The sequence below is a fragment of the Musca autumnalis genome, unplaced genomic scaffold (genome assembly GCF_047663935.1).
Source record: "Musca autumnalis isolate F117 unplaced genomic scaffold, ASM4766393v1 scaffold_2, whole genome shotgun sequence".
In the NCBI taxonomy this organism is placed as follows: Eukaryota; Metazoa; Arthropoda; class Insecta; order Diptera; family Muscidae; genus Musca; species Musca autumnalis.
This window is the reverse complement of record NW_027411755.1, coordinates 32276225-32297609: the sequence shown is the minus strand read 5'-3', so window position 1 is coordinate 32297609 and position 21385 is coordinate 32276225. Positions and strand designations below refer to the sequence as shown.

The following is a 21385-nucleotide window of genomic DNA, read 5'->3' as shown; positions in this document are numbered from 1 at the left end:
CAACACCACCTGTATAGAATTTGTTCATGTATACTCAGGAAATGTATTACACTGAAGGGATTTGCCACCGCCGAAAATGTAGATGTTCTGTTCAAGGATTGAGCCGCAGACCTTCTGAGTGCATGGCGGACTTGCTTCCACCACGATGGCTCCCATTGTTTTTGTACAGAACTGAGAGCCAAAAATTTAACCTCCAACAAGCAACAACAATTTAAGAGTTCTGATATTCATGAACGAACTAGATCAAGGGAACGATTCTGTGATATGAACGAACTAAACCATATGCAGCTTATTCTTTTATATCACTCATTAAGATTATCTCGTTCATTTTGCACCTATCCTTCATATAGCTCTTGAAATTTATAAGATTGAACGGGTGAATGTAGTTCAGGTCTGAGAAATTTAATATTGAACGAAAATGAGCCAATGAACGACCTGCTTCCTTTTGGTAAACGGTATGAAAATGACCAATCCTCTCCATGAACGAGATTGTCCAATACTACCACAAACCAACTCATATCTAGTTTCAAGGCAGCTACAGTTCGACACGCTTCGTTGTTTTGCCATGATACAGAGCTGATTTTAACCTCAGAGAAGCTACAAACCCACAATGTTGTGTCGATCATAAACGAACTAATTAAGCGAACTTTTCTACGAAATGAACTCTACTGAAATGAATTTATATCACTCATTTAGATTATCTCGCTCATTTAATTATTTTCCTTCATATACGTCTACAAATTTATAAGGTAGAATGACTGCATATATTTCGGGTCAGATAAATAAAATATTGAACAAAAATGAGCCAATGAACGACCTGGTTCCATTTGGTGAATGGAATGAAAATAATCGATCCCCTCAATGAACCTCATTCTGTACTTTTCTTTTCTCATCCCACTTTTCTGAGAATCTCTGAATTCTGAGATTTTTCACCGAATATATCGTTGGTCTATTCCTTTATTGGCACAGATAAGATTGGTGCTACAGAACTGATTTTAACCTTAGACATGCTACAAGCCCACAAATAGTCGCTCATCAACGAACTAGTTCAAAGGAACTATTCCATGAAATTAACGATTATCTTGCGACCATTGCGATTATCTTGTTCAGTTAGCCCCTCTTCTTCATACAGCTTTTCCAATTTATTAAGTTGAACGGGTATATACAGTTCAGGTCAGACAAATTTAATATTTAACTAAAATGAGCCAATGAACAAAATGAACGACCTGGGGCAGAATTCTTGGTCTATGAAAATTTGAAATGAAAAAATATTTCTTTTATAATTTTTTTCATTTGACCGTTTTTTCTTTATAAAAGTTTTCATAGAAACAGAATTCCTTTTGGTGAACGGAACGAAATAAAATAATATTACAACAAACCAATTCATATCTGTTTTCATAACAGTAACAGTGCGACATGCTTAGTTGTTTTGTCATAATACAGAACTGACTTTAACCTTAGACAAGCTATAAACCCACAATGTTGTGTCGTTCATCAACGAACTAGTTTAAAGGAACTATTCCAAGAAATGAACGAATTGAACCATATCCAAATCATTCGTTTATATGACTCATTTAGATTATCTCGTTCATTTAATTCCTTTAAAGTTGAACGGCTGAATATCAGGTCAGATAAAATTAATATTGAACTAAAGTGAGCCAATGAACGAAATGAACGGCCTGGTTCCATTTGTTGAACGGAATGAAAATTATCGATCCTCCCAATAAACCGCATTCTGTACTTTTTTTCTCATCCCTTCTCTGAGAATCTCTGAATTCTGGGAATCTCACAGAATATATTGTTGGTCTAGTCCTTTATTGGCACAGATAAGACTGACGCTACAGAACTGATTTTAACCTTAGAAAGCCTGAAAACCCACAATAATTGTGTGGTTCACAAACGAACTAGTTCATGGGAACGATTCCATGAAATGAACGAACTGAATCACATCCAGATCATTCGTTTATATCACTCATTGGGATTACCTCGCTCATTTAGCTCCTCTTCTTCATATAGCTTTTCCAATTTATTAAGTTGAACAGGTCAGAGAAATTTAATATTTTACTAAAATGAACCAATGAACGAAATGAATGATCTAGTTCCTTTCGGTGGACGGAGTGAAAAAATAATCGATTCTCTCAGTGAGCGAGATTGTCCAATACTACCACAAATCTATACATTTCTAGTTTCTTTCTTTTCTTGCTTGTTTTTGTTACGCAGTTTTTATTTACAAATCCACAAATAGTTGTTTCGTTCATCAAGGAACTAGTTCAAGGGAACTATTCCATGAAATGAACGAATTGAACCATATCCAGATTATTCGTTTATATCGCTCATTGAGATTGTCTCGTTCATTTATTAAGTTGAACAAGGTGAATATAGTTCAGGTCAGAGAAATATATTTTACTAAAATGAGCCAATGAACGAAATGAATGACCCAGTTCCTTTTGGTGAACGGAGTGAAAATGATCGATCCTCTCAGTGAGCGAGATTGTCCAAAATTACGACGAATCTATACATTTCTAGTTTTATGGCAGCTACATTGCGATTGGCTTGGTTGTTTTTGTTACACAGTTTTTAAACAAACTGAACCATATTCAGATCAGTCGTTTTTATCATTAATTTAGATTATCTCGTTCATTTAGCTTCTCTCCTTCATATAGCTCTGCCAATTTTTTTATGTTGAATATAGTTCAGAGAAATTTAATATTGAATGAAAATGAGCCAATTAACGAAATGAACGGCCGACCTGGTTCTTTTTGATGATCCACTTGTAATTCATACATCCGTTTGTAATAATTAGATTCCAATTTGAACTCGAATAGTTTCAATTTATTCAATTTTTAATCCAAACTTTTTCTATTCCACAAATAAACTTCCTTTTCTACAACACCATCACCGCTTTCAGGTCATTGTACGCACAATTTGAAATGACAGCCGAGAGTTCATATGTCATCATCATGCTCTTATGACATTTTTAGAATACCGTTCAATTTTAATCTTGCATAAACATATTGGCAAACTAACTTATTGTTTGGAAGACGAAGAAGAAATAGAAAGACAGTTAGACATGTTTGCTGAACACAGATGCTCTTTCAATAAAACGTAACGACAATAAATGAACCGTTTTGGCAATCTTGCAGTGACTTTTGAATGACATATTTAAAATGGGAACAGTCAACTAAGTGACAGGAGGGTGTGATAAGCTTTTGATGTAATGGTTTTACAATAAAATGTGTCTCCTTTTAATCTAGAATTTTTATTTATTTTTTTAACTGTGGCATTCCATCACTAACACGTGTTTCTTTCTCTTTTTTCTTCTCTTTACAGTTTGCCTAGCAGGTTACAATGAAAAGAGACTGTTACATGATCTATTAGATACATACAATACCCTAGAGCGACCGGTTTTAAATGAATCGGATCCATTACAATTAAGTTTTGGTTTAACTTTAATGCAAATAATTGATGTGGTAAGTAGAGAAATTGTTTTTCTGATATTTTTATCTTATTTAATTTCCTGTGTGCAAATATCCTGGTATGTGATAAGTTATGCCTATAAGCTATTATAAGCCTTTAATATCCATTGTCACATTTTGCATAATAAAATGTCGCAAAAAAAAAAACAGCATAACAAATTAAATATTAAAAATGTCATTGCTTGCATTGGAAGTTTTAACAAAGAAATGGGCTTAACGCAATACAAGCAAGGCCGCCAATCAAATTGAAATGCACTTAAAACATAATTCCCTAGCCTTAGTTTAACGGTAAAACACGTGATATGTTTATTTTAACAAGTTAATCTTTCGCATGGATGGCGATTTTGAAAATAAAACAAAAAAAACAAAACAATAATTACATTTTTATTTCTTTCATTGCAACAAAGCCAATAAGCCGGCCGTATGTAGTTACACAACATCTACTTAAACTCTTCTGGAGCATAGCCTAAAATTGGACAATAAAGATAATAAAGTATAAATAAAAAAGTAAATAAAAAGTAAAAAAATGATGAATAAGAAATAAATTTAATCGCAACCCAAGCTACGATCCTGTGATGGAACATGTGATATGCGGCCTAAAAATATGCAGGGGACATTCTTTAACAAAATCCACTTTTGTTTGCTTTCTTAATTAAAACAAGTAAAAAAGTGTCAGTCGGCTTTGCCGAAAGTTATATACCCTCAGCCAATGTGAAGCGAAACTTTCACCTCCGGACAGATCGAATGTATTTAAGGTCTCTTCAGAATTTTGTGGCCCTTTTTGGACATTTGAACTTGCCGACAAAAATGTGGATTAGAAATTAACTGCACTAAGACACAAATGTTGAACTTTTGTAGTGCAGGTACCCTTAGGGAGGAGCGATATGGGCCATTTTAGAAGTTATACTAAATTTTGATAAAATATTAGGAGATCCAAAGTTTGGACCAAATTGGTTGCCCCATTCAAGTAATATCGTCCTAGCATTTTAGTGATTTTTTTTAAATATTGGGGAGAAGTACCGAAAGTTGTGGACCGGTATTGCCCATGAAACTAAGTTTGGATATAATATGACGAAGACCAAATGTTGGACCAAATCGGTTGAACAGTTCGAGAGTTATCGTGCTCTCCGACCGCCACATATGCACAGTGGATGCATTCCTTTAGGACAGTGCGACAAAAATATTATATATTCGTATATCATCTTAAAACTTTAGGGACTGTGTATTTATCACTACGAAAGAATCATCACAAATTTTGAGCATGATCGGGCATGCTTAAGTATCATTTCGATGTTAAACCATATAAATACATATCAATTAATAGTACCACTTAATGTTGTATTAAAAAAAACCAATGTAAAACAAGTAAAAAAGTATGGATTTTGATTAAAGTTCACAAGGTTTCGGAGGAGATACCCGAAGGAATGGACGGATATACTCCATTTTGTAAGTGGGTCTTATTGTTGGAGTTATTACTTTCGATAGATTTTGCAGCCACCAGTCATTTCGGTCGATCACCGGTTAATGTAGAGCCATTATACCAGGAAGCATGGACTTTACCTTCGGTAAAAGTTTCCAAAGGATCCTCGAACAGACCTTAAACTGCACCTAAACAAAAATGTTGAACTTTTGTGAGGTAGGTACCCTAAGAAGTGGATCGATATGGTCTAGTTTCGAGTTTAAACTAAGTTTGGACAAAATATTACGAGATCCAAAGTTTTGACCAAATCGGTTGCTCCGTTTATGAGATATCGCGAGTTACATGTTATTGAATATTTTTGAACTTTAAAGGGGGAGGTACCGGAAGGAGTGGACCGATATGTACCATCTTTGCTCTATCTAAGATTCGGAGAAATATTACGATATGCAATGTTTGGACCAAGGCAGTACCGCAAATTGTAGGGTTAGGGGTTTTTTTACAGATTTTGGGCCCTTTTCCAAATTCTTCATTTAGAGGTTATGTCACAAAATTGGTTACACCACGTTCATCCGCACATTTCCGCAGCTAAATTATACATTTTCTAAATCTTGACACCTAAAAAACTAGTTAAAAGCTTATGGGAAGTTAGTCAAAAAAGCAAAATATTACATATTTTAACATATTTTGTAGGCTGTTATTATTAATACACAAGGATCTCTATGCACAGATGAAATGATATTGAAAATAAGCTCATATCTTGAATAACAACTTCCATTTTAGAAATCGTTATATATATTTTATTTCATTTATATTTTTGTTTTATTTGTAAAGCACTTTATTTTTTCCGTTTCCAACGCACTACTTTTAAGAATGAACACATATTTTTATGACGCTCCCATCAGAGAATACCGTTATAAATTGTCGAAACATTGTTAGTACAGTGAATTTTGGTATGTTTATAACACTTTTACGCTCATAAAAGTGTTATACGCGGACATAACATTTTTCATTTTTGTCCTATGGGCGCATCCACTGTGATATGGTGACATAGGGTTTTTTTACACCTTTCGGGCTGTTTTCCCAAGAAATATGGACTTGCCCCTGAAAAAATCTTTACCGTCGTAATTGAGGCAGCGAATGCAAGTTGCTTCAACAAAAATCAAAGTGATTCGAGAGCAGGTCTTAAAGTGAATTTATCCGAAATTTTGTGTTGAAGGTACCCGAAGGAGTGGACAAATATAGTCTGTATCTGGTGGATATATTAGGATGTGTAAAGTATGGACTAAATCTGTCACTCCCTTGAAGAGTTATTGCGCACAATTTTTCCGAACATTTTTGAACTTTTTTGGGGAGGTACCTGAAGGAGTGAACCGATATGACTTATCTTCGAACTTAAACTAAGTTTGGGCAAAATATTACGATGGCCAAATTTGGATCGAATCGGCAGATCCGTTCGAGAGTTATACTGCGCTCCAACCACTACACACGGTGTCATAGGGGCCTTTTTTGGAAACTATCAGGCTATTTTCGAAGAAAGTATGGACCTGGCCTGATGAAACTTGTACCATCTTATGGAGGCTGTGAATACAAGCTGTTACAACAAGAATCAAAACGATTCGAGAGCAGGCAGTAAACTGAACTATTCCGAACTTTTGTTTTACCTAATCTCTTTCTTTTAGCAGCAGTTCGCCTTTGATCTTTCTTTGCAGCTTTAACACACTTCACAGGCCGAATGTGCTTAGCATCTCAGTTCTGCTGTATGTTCCTGTTGCACGTATTTCTTCTCTGTTTCACAACCGCCTTCTTCTTGGCCCGTTCGCACTGTATTCTATGCAACACCTCTCTGCTGCATACATATCCTATTTGTTTTAGTGTTCTATATTTCTTGGTTAAATTAAACTCTTCCTGGTTTTCTAGCTCAATAAAGCGGTCGGCCTCCAACAGCTTCAGCACTTGTCCAAGTTGTTGGCCAGCTCTGTTATCTCTGTCCAAACGCATTTCAACGTTGATTTCCCCAAATTTCTGAAGACTTCCTGCTTTGTCTACTAGTAGCACGTTCAAACTATGCCGTTCTACTGATTCATCTTCTTCTCCATCCATGGGTTAGACATTATGATCTTCTTAAGTTGCTTTAACTTCAAGTAGACGTAAGTCGCCCATGACGTTTCACCTCAATTTCTTCTTCAACTTCACAATTCCTGGGGGAAAAATAATGTTCTTCTATATTTCACAGCGGCGTAGCTTCTTCTTTGTTTTGTTCAGGAAAACTATGGTCTTCCAAATGCAGATGCCTCAGCACAATTTCATTTTCGACTGAAAGCTGTTTTTCTCTTTCGATGACATAGTTTCCTTTTCGTATGTCACCATTTTCCAGTGAACTGTCCATCGAGAAATTCTCTCCGAAGTGAGGGTTTGCCGGGGCCAACTAAACACGGTTCATTTTGAAAGCTAAATCTTCGCATCTTGGATATCAGCTTCTTCTGGGAGCCACTGTTTGAGCTCGTCATACATCCCCTTCAGTGTCTTCATCTATCCTCCGGCCACATCTGTGTCTATGTCGTCCAATCTATTTGCAAAATAGTCACATTATCCATTAAATTGTCCGCTATCCGGAAAATCTTCTTCAGATGCGCACTATTTTCTTTTCGTGGTTCAGGAAATATCCAACTTTTCGAAACCACGTTGAAATAGGGGTAGTCAATTTTATGAAACCGCGCTATGATGCCATTCATCTTTTTTATTATTGGATCGCAATCTTTCGTTGCCTTATTCATCTTCGGTGTATTTTTTTCAGTACCAATCTTGGTCACTAACTGCTGAAGATTGTCCAAATATTCCTATAGAATTTCCGCCCATTACTCTAGTTGGCTGACTTTGTAGACAAATAACCTTTCCAATATATAAGAACCCGTGGCGATCAGCTCATCGGCTTCTCGAGCAAATCACCAACTCTACTCCTTAGCCTCTTATAAAAACCTTCAACGCTGAAATCCAGTTTAGACATAATTATTATTATACCCTACACCACCACTATGTGGGGAGGGTATTATAAGTTGGTTTTGGCCAATGAGTTTGTAACGCATCGAAATAATGGTCGTAGACACATGCTTATATATACCAAAATGAATGACTCGACGAGCTGAGTCCATCTGGCTATGTGTGTCCGTCCGTCTGTCCATCTAAACTTTGTAATCACGCTACAGGTCGGAATTTTGATCGGATCGTAACCAAGTTTTGTGTGTTGATGGGGGTCCCGGAGGGGAAGAAGCCTATTGATTTTGGTGATGGTCGGATAATATTTAGGGGTCGGAATGGGCAAAAAACTTATGTGGAGAAAAAGACAATGCTTTTTCCAAACCGAATACCTGACGATTAGTCGATAATGTATCCAATTTTTCCATTCCTTGTAATATGTAGCGTGATTAGAAAAAATGAAACAAATTGGTCGCAATTTTGATCGGGTCTAATGGGGGTCTCAGTGAGGAATGAACATATTGAGTTTGGTGGTAGTCAGGTAATATTCCCTAAAAAAAATGTTTACCGGTGAGAATCTTATGTACATGGGTAGTGGTGTAGGGTATCACATAGTCGGCCCTGGCCCGACTATAACCTTTGCTCACTTGTTTTTTTTTTTATATTTTACACAGTACAAAGTTACAGCAATCTCGGTTTCTTCAATTAACTACAAAAAATTTCAATTAACAAGAAATTCGGTTGAAAAAATGTGACTAAAATCGTCAATGTTATAACATAGTGAAGACTAAATACGAATTTTCATTTATTCCGGTTTCAAAATACAGATAATCGGGAGTACCACTCTATGGTGGTTGTATTGAGAAATGTACAGACAAATTTCTGATCCAACGAAGACTAAATACCAAATTTCGGCCATTTCAGTGCGATATTGAGGCAACAACCTTAAAAATACCGAAAATCGGGAGGTACTCTTCTATGGGGGCTGTATGAAAATGTGGACATATACCAACAAATTTGAGATGGAAAGTTGTTCACCCCGAACGAAAAATAAATACCAAATTTCATCGATTTCCGTTTGATATTAAGGTCAAAACCTTCAAAATACCGAAAATCGTAAGGTACCGTTCTATGGGGGCTATACGAGGACATTTAACTATAACGCCAAATTTTTGGTAGAAGGTTGTATTCTTCCAACTAAGACTAAATACCAAATTTCAGCCATTTCTGTAGGATATTGCTACAATCTTCAAAATACCGAAAATCGGGAGGTACAGCTCTATGGGGGCTATATGAAGGTGTGGATCCATACTAACAAATTTCATAGGGAAAGTTGTATACCCCCAACGAAGACCAAACGCCAAATTTCAGCCATTTTGGTGCAATAATGAGGATAAAAACTTCAAAATGCAGAAAATCGGGAGGTACCGTACTATAAGGCCTATATGAGAACTGGGACCTATACGGACAAAATTCCCTGGTGGAAAGTTTTATACCAGAAACGAAGACAACACCAAATTTAAACCATTTAGGTAGGATATTGAAGCCACAACCTGCAAACTACCCAAATTTGGGAGAGACCGTTTTATGGGGGCTGTATGAAGGCATGGATCTATACCGACAAATTTTAGGTAAAAAGTTGTATACCCCCACCAAAGACTAAATACCAATCGGCAGCCTTTCCGGTAGGATATTGAGGCCACAACATTCAAAATACTGAAAATCGGCATGTGCCGTTCTACGGGGGCTATATGAAGATATAGCCCATTTTCAATACCAAACATACCAGGACTAATAACAGCTTCTATACTAAATTATATACGAGGGTGGTTCGGAAACTTTTTAGCCTATCAATGAAAGAGAATAGTTACTTTTTAAAAAAATATTTTTATTTTTCAATATAATCTCCTGAAACTTCAATACACTTAGTCCAACGCTTTTCTAGCAATTCTATCCCTTGATTAAAATAGTTTTCCTCAAGGTCTTCAAAATAGTGGTTTACAACTGTAATTGCATCTTCATTTGAGGTAAAACGATTGCCAGCAAGGAATTTTTTTTAGATTTGGGAACAAGTAAAAGTCACTGGGAGCTAAATCAGGAGAATAAGGTGGGTGGTCAAGCAACTCGTACTTTAATTCGTTGATTTTACCTATTGTTAAAACACTCTTGTGTTGTAAGCCAGGACGGTTTTCTCGAATTTGTACATTTAATTGATCCAAAAGGTTGTAATAGTACTCTGAATTTATTGTTTTACCCTTTTGCAGATAGTCAATCAATAAAATACCTCTAAAGTCTCAAAAACCCGTTGCCATAACCTTACCAGCCGATTGAATTGTTTTTGCCTTCATTGGGGCATTTCCTCCAGCATCAGTAAATTGTTTGGATTGTTCTTTTGTCTCTGGAGTTTAGTGGTGGATCCATGTCTCATCAACAGTTATGAAACGACGCTTAAAATCCATTTTATTTCGCTTAAAACGATCCAAACAAGCTTGCGAAATGTTCATTCTTATGCGTTTTTTATCGACTGTTAACAAATGCGGCACCCATCTTGCAGAAAGCTTTTTCAGCTGTAGTTCTTCATGCAAAATTAAATGGACTCGATCATTTGAGATGCCCATGATATTAGCAATTTCACGTTATTCGTCGATCATTTAATACCATATCATGCACTTTGGCTACAATTTCTGTTGTTGTTGCTGTTTTTGGACGTCCACTACGTGGTTCATCTTCAATGCTTGTACGACCACGTTTAAATTCAGCAACCCAATTTTTTGCTGTTGCATATGAAGGAGCACTTTCACCTAACACATTCACCATATCATTATGAATTTCCATTTCCATTTTTATGTAAATATTTAATGACAGCACGCATTTCTAATTTGAACACCTGTTTCTATATGAAGGAGTTGCCAGATCGAAACAAGATTTATCATAACATAGATGGAAGTTTCCAAAACACTTAACTTTTTTTGTTTATACCGCGCTTTTTGTGCTAGGCTAAGAAGTTTCCGAACTGCCCTCGTATTTAGGTATAGCACCCATATAACGATAACTCCCGATTTTCGGCATTTCACAAAATATCTCCACCAGAAATTGTAAACCTAGGTCTATGTTTCGGTATAGCACCCATATAACGGTACCTCCATATTTTTGACATTTTGAGAGTTTTAGCTACAATTTTTAACCGACCTAGCTTAAATTTGGCGTTTCAGATTCCCAGATGTCACAAAGCAACTTCACCAAAAATTGTAAACATAGGTCCATGTTTCGGTATAGCCCCGAAATAACGGTACCTTATTTCAGAAATTGGGAGTGGTCGGGTCTTACGGCCAAAATATGTACCCAGGGTTGGTTAGCCTGTACATTATCTGAAAATGACATGAAAATCGGTTCAGAAGTTTTGGAGAAATAACGTGTTTAAAAATGGGCGTGCTAAAAGGGTTTTAAAATAAGGAGGGCATGGGGGTGGTAACCCGTCCCCTCCGTAATTAAAAAAAAAATATATCCCCTATTTTCACCACGGGTGTTCATGGTGGGTCATCGTTGTATATTCTCTGAAATTTTAAAGGAAATCGGCTCAGAAGTTTCAGAGATATAACATATTTAAAAAAGTGGGCATGGTCGGGTCTTTAAGCCCTAAAATATATAGACTATTTTCACCAGGGGTCATCCCTATCCATTCCCTGAAATTTTTAAGAATATCGGTTTAGTAGTTTCGGCTATATGAGATATTTAAAAATTGGGCGTGGTCTCTCAAATTAATTTTCTCTCCGATACGTTCTTCAGTTTTGTTAAAATATCGTTTTCAAAGCCCGCCAATCGTAATTCAACAAAATATATAATTTATTTTCACCACGGGTCCTCCCTGTAGATTCTCTGATATTTTCAAGAAAATCGGTTAAGCAGTTTTTGATATCCGGTCGGATCTTTAGGCCCCGCATCAGTACCTAGGGTCGGAGACACAACAACCATTGTCCCGCAAATTAATTTTCTCTCCGATAGTTCGTTAGTTTTGTTAAAATGGCGTTTTTAAAAAATTAAAAAATTTTGAGTCTATACGGAACATATGAACATACTAACATACATACATTGTCTTTTATATATAAGAATATAGCATTTTTAAAGAAATACGGTATAGGGGAAGAACCCCACCCCTTTCGAAATTCAACAAATTTTTTAGCCTATTTTAAACGGGGGCCATCCCTGTACATTCCCTAGCAATTTCAGGAAAATCGGTTCAGTAGTTTTTGTAGAAATGACAAAAATTGAAAATTGAACAAGGTGGGCGTAGAAGTGGGCGTGGTCAAATTTTGTTTGCATAAAAACTCAAGTCGGGTTATGGCGCACATTTTACAGAAAGAATTATCGAAATCGGTCCAGCCGTTCTCAACTGATGCCATTCCCAACTAACGACATTTGATTTTTATTTATATAGATATAGATACAGCATTTATAGGGGAAGTACCCCACCCCATCCGAAATTCAACAAAATTTTTAGCCTATTTTAACCGATGACCATCCCTGTACATTCCCTGGCAATTTCAGAAAAATCGGTTCAGTACTTTTTGTAGAAATGACAAAAATTGAAAAAAACTGGGACCACGCCCACGCGCCCATAATTTCGTTGCATAAAAACCCAAGTCGGGTTATGGCGCACATTAAACAGAAACAATTATCGCAATCGGTCCAGCCGTTCTCAACTGAAGTCATTTAGATTTTTATTTATATAGATTTAAAGTTCACAGTGGTCAAAAGACATCTCCAACAAAAATTGTCAACATAGGTCCATGTTTTGGTATAGACCCCATATAACGGTGCCTCCAGATTTTCGGTAATTTGTGGATTTCTGCTTTCTTTTTTGATGGAAGTATATGCAATTTAATGTTAGAGTCTACCAGTGGCAACAAAATATCTCCATCAAATATTTTCAACATAGGTCCATGTTATGGTATAGCCCCCATATAACGGTACCTCCCTATTTTCGGTGTTTTGAGAGTTTTGGCTACAATTTTTAACCGAACTACCAGAAATTTGACATTTGAGGTTCCCAGATGTCACAAAACATCTCCACCATATATTGTTAACATAGGTCCATATTTGGGTATAGGCCCATATAACGGTGCCTCCCAATTTTCAGTATTTTGAGGGTTATAGCCACATATTTGTAGACCGAACTACCTGTAATTTGACGCTTGAGATTCACAGAGGCCAAAAAATATCTCCACCAAAAATGGTCACCATAGGTGCATGTTTTGGTATAGCCCCTATATAACGGTACCTACCGGTTTTCGATATTTTGAGGGTTTCGGCTACAATTTTTAACCTAACTAGCTGAAATTTCACATTTGAGGTTCCAAGATGTCACAAAACATCTCCACCAAAAATTGTTAACATAGGTCCATGTTTCGGTATAGCCTCCATTTAACGGTACCTCCCGATTTTCAGTGTTATAGCCACATTTTTTAGACCGAACTACCTGTAATTTGACGCTTGAGTTTCGCAGAGGTCACAAAATATCTCTACCAAAAATTGTCACCATAGGTCCATGTTTTGGTATAGCCCCCATATAACAGTACCGTCCGATTATCGGCATTTTGAGGATTTTATCTAAATTTTTTTGACCTGTAATATGACATTTCAGGTTCTCTCTGGTCACGAAAATTCTTCACCCAAAATCGTCAACATAGGTCCATGTTTTGGTTTCGCCCACATATAACGGTGCCTCCATATTTTGAGGATTTTAGCTACACTTTTTCACGGAAGTACCTGCAAGTTGATGTTTGAGGCTCCCAGTAGTAACAAAACAACTCCACCTAAAATTTTCAACATAGGTCCATGTTTTGCTGTATCCGCCTTATAACGGTACCTTCCGATTTTCGATATTTTGAGGATTTTAGCTACATTTTTTGACCGATCTATCTGTTATTTCACATTTTAGTTTCCCAGAGGCCAAAAAAACATCTCCAATAAAATTTATAATAATAGGTCCATGTTTTGGTATAGCCCCGATATAACGGTACCTTCCGATTTTCAGTATTTTGAGGATTTTAGCTGCATTTTTTACCTTATTTCACATTTAAGGTTCCCTCTGGTCACAAAACATCTCCACAAAAAATTGTCAACATAGGTCCATGTTTCGATATAGCCCCCATATAACGGTACTGCGGATTTTCGGTATTTTGAGGATTTTATTTACCTTTTTGACGGAATTACCTGCAATTAGATGTTTGAAGCTCCCAGCGGCCACAAAACATCTCCACCAAAATATGTCGACATAGGTCCATGTTTCGATATAGCCCCCATATAACGGTACTTACCGATGTCATTATTTTGAAAATTTTAGCTACATTTTTTCACCAGTTCCTAGTGGTCAAAACATCTCCACCAAAATTGCCAACATAGGTCCTTGTTTTCGTGTAGCCCCTATAAAACGGAGCCTCCTGATTTTCGCTGTTTTACGGATTTTAGGTATCTTTTTTGACGGAAATACCTGCAATTTGATATTAGAGGCTACCACCAAAAATTGTCAACATAGGTCCATGTTTCGGTATAGCCCCCATATTTTCGTTATTTTGAGGATTTTAGCTAAATTTTTTGACCGAAACAGTTGCTCAAAAAACTTTCCTATCAACAATTATGGCGAAAACTCTGTGTTTCATCCTATTTCCACTCGAATTCAATTTTTCCTCCTCACCTTCCCAATTCAAAAGTTTACATGTGCTTCTGCATAATAATCATCGTTCATTTGCCCACCTTTAACATTGTCAAATGTGAATGTGTCCAGGATTTTGTAATTTTCAGGTTAGATAATTTATTATGAATTGAGGTTGTCAGGCCTCAAACCAGGTTGCACCCTCCAGGATTGCACAAACTAAATACATACGCTTAACAAAACGAAACAAAAAAACTCAAATCATCTATTTCATCTTGTTGTGTCCGTAGCTGACTGCAGTTCTCTGTCAAAGAGAAGGGAATGCAACACAAAACAAAAAGCGAGAAAAACCGGGACATCTCGGATATAGGACCAGGACGTTAACATGACTTTTTTCTTTATTTCACACACACAAACCCGCACACACATAGCGTTTATGTCATCCATAGCTCCTAGTTTGTTGTGTTTTGTTTTTGTTAGCAGGCTTTTGTACTGCAGGACGTGCACATTTTGTATGCAAAGGGAACATGTTGACACTACAAAATGGTGTTGCTGATGATGCCTGTAATGTATGCTTTATTTTTCACCAAAAGCCCCCTTAAGGGTATACTGCAGCTTCAGGTAATGTCCTGTTTATGCACATAAAATGCCTGGGGGTAACATTATATTTATGATGCAGGATTCGTGTTTGTTAGGAGAAGGAGATGCAACAATAAACAAAAACTTCCAACTATTGCATTTTTAATTGGAAGTTGCTGTTGTTTGTTGTCGTTGTTGCTGTAGCTGGAAAAGTGAAAACTATTTCTTCCTTGGCATATGAACAATCTTAGGGGTCCTTCTAAGTGTTATTCTGAAGTGCTTGCTTGTTACTTTTTCTTAACACTAGCCATGAGAAGAAAGTTCACTTTCTTTGCTTATGTGCTGTGTTTGTTCTTTTTTTGGGATTAGGGATTTTTAAATTACGCACCGGAAGAAGCTTAAAGAGTAATTTGTAGAATAATGTTGAAATTACTTTTCCCAGAGGATAGATAGTAAACGATCTAATAGAGATTGGTTTTTTGATACTTATCAAAGGATTTTTTCTTTGAAACGGGACTTTCAATAGGAAACGCTAAAAGCCATACATGTCCTTCTTAGACAGGTATATGGAAATTGACACAATTTGTGCAATTTATCTGAAAAGTTTATAGGGAGGAGAATGTAGGGAACACTCATTAACCAAGGACCAAAAAACCCACAAGCATAGCGGTCTATGCGGTCACACGGCAGCCGCTTCTTTGCACCAGATTGAGTCTGAAGCGACCGCTCAATGCACCAGATTGACTCTAAGAACTCCATTAGGGGTCGTAAAATCAACAACTATACGTGTATTTTAATATGAGAGCGTCAATGCCTGCTCTGAACTTTTTGTTCGGTGTCGGAAGAAAGAAAAAACCTATAGCATGAATCTCTTACGTGTGCCAGAACCGCATCCATCACATGCAAACCTGGGTAAGATGTAATGTATGTATGGACTTGATGTGCTTTCGAAGCTGTTCTGATCTTAGCCGCCTCCAGTCGTATGAACATCGAAAATCGGTTATACCAACACATGGGCATATATAGACAGATTTCAATGGAGAGGTGTTGTGACCACTGCGAACCTCAAATGCAAAATTGCAGGTAGTTCGGTCAAAAATGTAGCTAAAATATGGGGGCTACACCTAAACATGGACCTATGTTGACCTTTTAGGTGGAGTGGTGTTGTGTCCCTTAAACACCTTAAATCTCAATTACAGTTAGTTCGGTTAATAATTGTAGCTAAAAACCTCAAAATACTGAAGATCGGGAGTTACCGTTATATGGAGGCTATACCTAAACATGGATTTATGTCGACAGTTTTGGTGAAGAAGTGCTGTAACCCCTTAGAACTTAAAATGTCAAATTACAGCTAGTTCGGTTAAAAATTGTAGCTAAAACCCTCAAAATACCGAAAATCGGAAGGAACCGTCATTGGGGCTATACCAAAATATGGACCAATATTGACCTTTTTTTTGTGGATTGATGTTGTGACCACCAAGAATCTAAAATGTCAAATTACAGCTAGTTCGGTTAAAATTGTAGATAAAACCCTCAAAATACCGAAAATCGGGAGTTACCGTTATATGTGGGGCTACATCTAAACATGGACCTGTATTGACCTTTTTTTGTGGAGTACTGTTGTGTCTTCTAAGAACCTTAAATGTCAAATTACCGCTTATTTGGTTAATAATTGTAGCGAAAATCCTCAAAGTACCGAAAATCGGGAGTTACCGTTATATGGGGGCTATACCTAAACATGGACCTATGTTGACAGTTTTTAGTGGAGTGGTTTTGTGTACCCTAAGAACCTTAAATGTCAAATTAAAGCTAGTTCAGTTAATAATTATAGGTAAAACCCTCAAAATACCGAAAATCGGGAGTTACCGTTATATGGAGGCTATACCTAAACATGGACCTATGTTGACAATTTTTCGGTGAAGAAGTGCTGTGACCCCAAAGAACCTAAAATGTCAAATTACAGCTAGTTCGGTTATAAATTGTATCTAAAACCCCCAAAAGACGGAAAATCGGGTGGTACCGTTATATGGGGGTTATACCTAAACACGGACCAAGAACCTCTAAGAACCTTAAATGTCAAATTACAGCTAGTTCGGTTAAAAATTTTAGCTAAAACCCTTAAAGTACCAAAAATCGGGAGGTACCGTTATATAGGGATTAAACCTAAACATGGACCTTCTTGACAGTTTTTGTTGGAGAGACTTTGATGTCTTAAATGTCAAATTACAACTAGTTCGTTTAATAATTGTAGCCAAAACCCTCAAAATAAGTTGTGGCCTCAATGTCCCACGGAAATGGCTGAAATTTGGTATTTAGTCTTCGTTGAGGGAATAAAACTTTCCACCTGAAATCTGACGGTATACGTCCGCGTCTTCATATGGCACGCATAGAACAGTACCTTCCGGTTTTCTGTATTTTAAAGAAAAATATTTGACATTTTGGTAAAGGTCTACGACTTCGTATAACCCCCCATAGAACGGTATCTCCCGATTTTCAGTATTTTTAATGTTGTGGCCTCAATATCCCACCGAAATTGCTGAAATTTGGCTCTTAGTATTCTTTGGTTGTATTTAACTTTTCACCAGAATTTTGTCGGCATATGACCACGTTTTCATATAGCCACCATAGAACGATACTTTCGATTTTAGATTTTTTGTGGGTTGTGGCCTCAATACCCCACCGAAATGTGCAGGTCCACGCCTTTATATAGACCCCATAGAACGGTACCCTCCGAGTTTCTGTATTTTGAAGATAAAGGCTGAAATGTTGGTATTTAGTCTTCGTTGGGGGTTAAAACTTTTCACCTGAAAATTTTCAGTATAGATCCACGCCCTCATATAGCCCCTGTGGAACGGTACCATCTGATTTTCGGTATTTTGAAGGTTGTGTCCTCACTATTCCAACGAAATCTTCGTTTGGGGTATAAAACTTGTCACCTGAAATTTATCGGTATATGCTTTCATATAGCTCCCATAGAAAGGTACCTCCCGATTTTCGGTATTTTGAAGGTTGTGGCCTTAATATCCCACCGAAACGGCTAAAATTTGGTAACTAATCTTCGTAAGGGGTTATGACTGAAGTTTGATAGAGGTATACAACTTTCCACCTGAAATTTGTCGGTATAGGTCCACGCCTTCGTATACCATCCATAGAACGGTACCTTCCGATTTGCGGTATTTTGAAGGTTGTGACCCCATTATTCCACCGAAATGACTGGAATTTTGTATTTAGTCTTAGTTGGGGGTATGAAACTTTCCCCTGGAAATTTGTCGGTATAGGTCTACGACATTATATAGCCCTTATAAAACGGTACTTCCCGATTTTCGGTATTTTGAAGGTTGTACCCTCAGTATACCACCGAAACGACTGCAATTTGATGTTTAGTTTTTTTTGGGAGTATAAAACTTTCCAGCTGAAATGTTATACCCATAGCATTTATGCTAACGAGGGTATACACACTTTCATACGGGCAAACTATGCCTTATTGAAATAATGTTCTTAGACCCCAAGTATGTTTGAACGAAATCCGTTTCAGACAATTTGAAGTCGATTTAGTAATGTCCATCCGACTGTCTGTCTGGCAGGAGCGCACGATAACTCTCGAACATATTAACCGATTTGTCCAAAATTTGGCTTTGGTAATACTCTGTCCAAACGTAGAAAATGGGTTATATCGGTCCACTGTTTCCGCTACCTCACTTACAAAAGTTCGAAAATGTTCGTAAAATTTGTGGACACGATAACTCTAGAAAGTAACCGATGTGGTCTATATTTTGCACATCGTGAAATTTGTCCAGACTGAGATAAGGTTCCAATACGGACTCAATCGGTCCACTGCTTCTGGTACCTCCCACACAAAATTTCGGAAAAGTTCAGTTTAGGATCTGCCCTCGAATCGCTTTCATTTTTGTTGTAACAACTTGTATTAACCACCCCCACCCTTGTACCGTCAAGTTTCATCTGGGGCAAGTCTGAGAAAAAAGCCTGAAAGCTGCAAAAACCCCTAGACACCGTCTGTGAAGGTTGGAGCGAAAGATAAATCTCGAACGAATAGGCCGATTCGGTCCCAATTTTGGCCCTTGTAATATTTTGTCCAAACTTAGTTTAAGTTCGAAGATAAGCCATATCGGTCCACTCCTTCAAAAGTTCAAAAGTTCCCCACAAAAGTTCAAAAATGTTCAGAAAAATTGTGCTCACGATAACCCTTCAATAGAGTGACCGTTTTGGTCCATACTTTACACGTTCTTCAGGTTCGAGTATGGACTATATTTGTTCACTCCTTTGGATACCTCCACACAAAATTCACTCTTAGATCTGCTCTCGAATCAAATTTTTTTATTTTTGTTGAAGCAACTTGCATTCGCTGCCTCAATTACGACGGTAAACGTTTTTACTGGGCAAGTCCATACTTCCTGGGAAAGCAGCCTGAAAGGTGTAAAAAAACCCCTATGGCATCATATATAGTTGCAGGAGAGCACGATAACTCTCGAACTGACCAACCGATTTGGTCCAAAATTTGGCTTTCGTCATAATTTGTCCAAACTTAGTTTCAGTTCGAAGATGGGTAATACCGGTACACAATTTCCAAATATTTAAAAAATGTCACTAATATGGTATGCACGATATCTCTTGATCGGGGCAACCAATTTGGTCCAAACTTTTGATCTCCTAATATTTTATCCAATTTCAGCTTAACGTCTAAAATGGCCGATATCGATCTTCTCCGTATGTTACCTCCCCCTCAATTGTTTAACATTTTTGTCTAAGCGCAGTTTAGGGTCTGTTCGAAGATCCTTTGGAAATTTATACCGGTGCTGTTCGTTGTGGTCCTGGGTACAGCCAGATTATGTTTTCCGCGAACAAATCCATGCTTCCTGGCATACTGGTCCAAAAGTTATACGATGGACCACTGAAAAGACATTACTCTAAAATAAGATCATCTTCCATAATGGACCAAGTCGGTCCATCCCTTTAAGTACCTTCTCCGCAACACTTTTGAACTCATAATCTACATTTTCGTCGGCAAGTTCAAATGTCCAAAAAGGGCCAACAAAATTCTGAAAAGACCCTACATGCATTCGATTTGTCCATAGATGAAAGTTTCAATTCCCATAGGCTAAGGGTATATCTCTGTCGGCAAAGCACACTGATACTTTTTTACTTGTTTCTTAATAATTTGGCAATTTATTATTCGAGCTGTTATTGTGAAAATTTAACCCTTAAATTTAGTGTAAAATCATTGCCTTAATAATTGAAACGATAAAAAGATCCGAAATATAGTTTAATAGAGCTGCCAGATTTTTTCTATGCCATATGGCATAGATAATTCCCTACGGAAATGTTTCACTTTGTTTGACTCCCAGATCTTCTATAGTAAAACCCCTAGATCTGCTATAAAAATACCTCCTGATCTTGTATAAGTAGACCTCCAAGTCTTCTATAAGAAGACCTCCAGATTTACCATAAGAAAACCTCCAGATCTACCATAAGAAAACCTCCAGATCTGCCATAAGAAAACTTCCAGATCATGCATAACAATTCCTGCAGATTTTCAAAAATAAGTCCTCCAGATCTTCTATAAGATGGCCCAACGTCTTCTACAAGATGACCTCCAGCCCTTCTATAGGAAGACATACATGTGTTCTATAAGAAGTCCTTCAGATCTGCTATAAGAAGACATTCAGGTCTTCTATAAGAAGTCCTCCAGTTTTTCTATAAGAAGGCCTCATATTTTCCATAAAAAGGTCTCAAATCTTCCATAAGAAGACTCTAGGTCTTCTATAAGAAGCTTTCAATGTTCTAAAAGAAGACCTCCAGATATTCTATAGGATGACCTTCAATGTGAAGACACCCAAATCTTCTAAAATAGATCTCCAGATCTTCTATAAAAAATCTTCATGTCTTCTATAAGTAGACCTCGTGGTCTTCAATGAGAAGACCTTATGCTTTTCTATAAGAAGGACCCCTGCTTTTCTATGAGGAGAGCATCTGTTTTTTTATAAGAAGGTCTCCTGCACTTCTATGAGATGAGCTTCTGGTTTATTATAAAAAGATCCCCCAGCCCTTCTATGAGAAGGCCACCTGCCCTTCTAGGAGAGGACCCTCTGATCTTCTATAAGAATACTTACTTACTTACTTAGTTGGCCCATTACAGAACATTTGTTCCATAGACCGAACTAAGAAAAGATCTCCATTCCTCTCTGCTTTTCGCTTGAATTTTTGGAATACCGCGCCTTTTCATTTCTTCATCCACTTGTATGCTCCATCGAAGCTTAGGCCTGCCGA

At 37.2% G+C, this 21385-nt stretch overlaps 1 protein-coding gene across 1 annotated transcript in view; it reads left to right on the top strand.

Annotated features, from left to right (window-relative positions):
- The window catches only part of nAChRalpha5 (nicotinic Acetylcholine Receptor alpha5), a 627615-nt gene that overhangs the window by 321829 nt on the left and 284401 nt on the right, over positions 1 to 21385 (top strand). The window contains exon 3 of the mRNA XM_073967499.1: positions 3331 to 3470. Coding sequence (XP_073823600.1) covers positions 3331 to 3470 — 140 coding nt within the window. The remainder of the gene's footprint in view (positions 1 to 3330; positions 3471 to 21385) is intronic.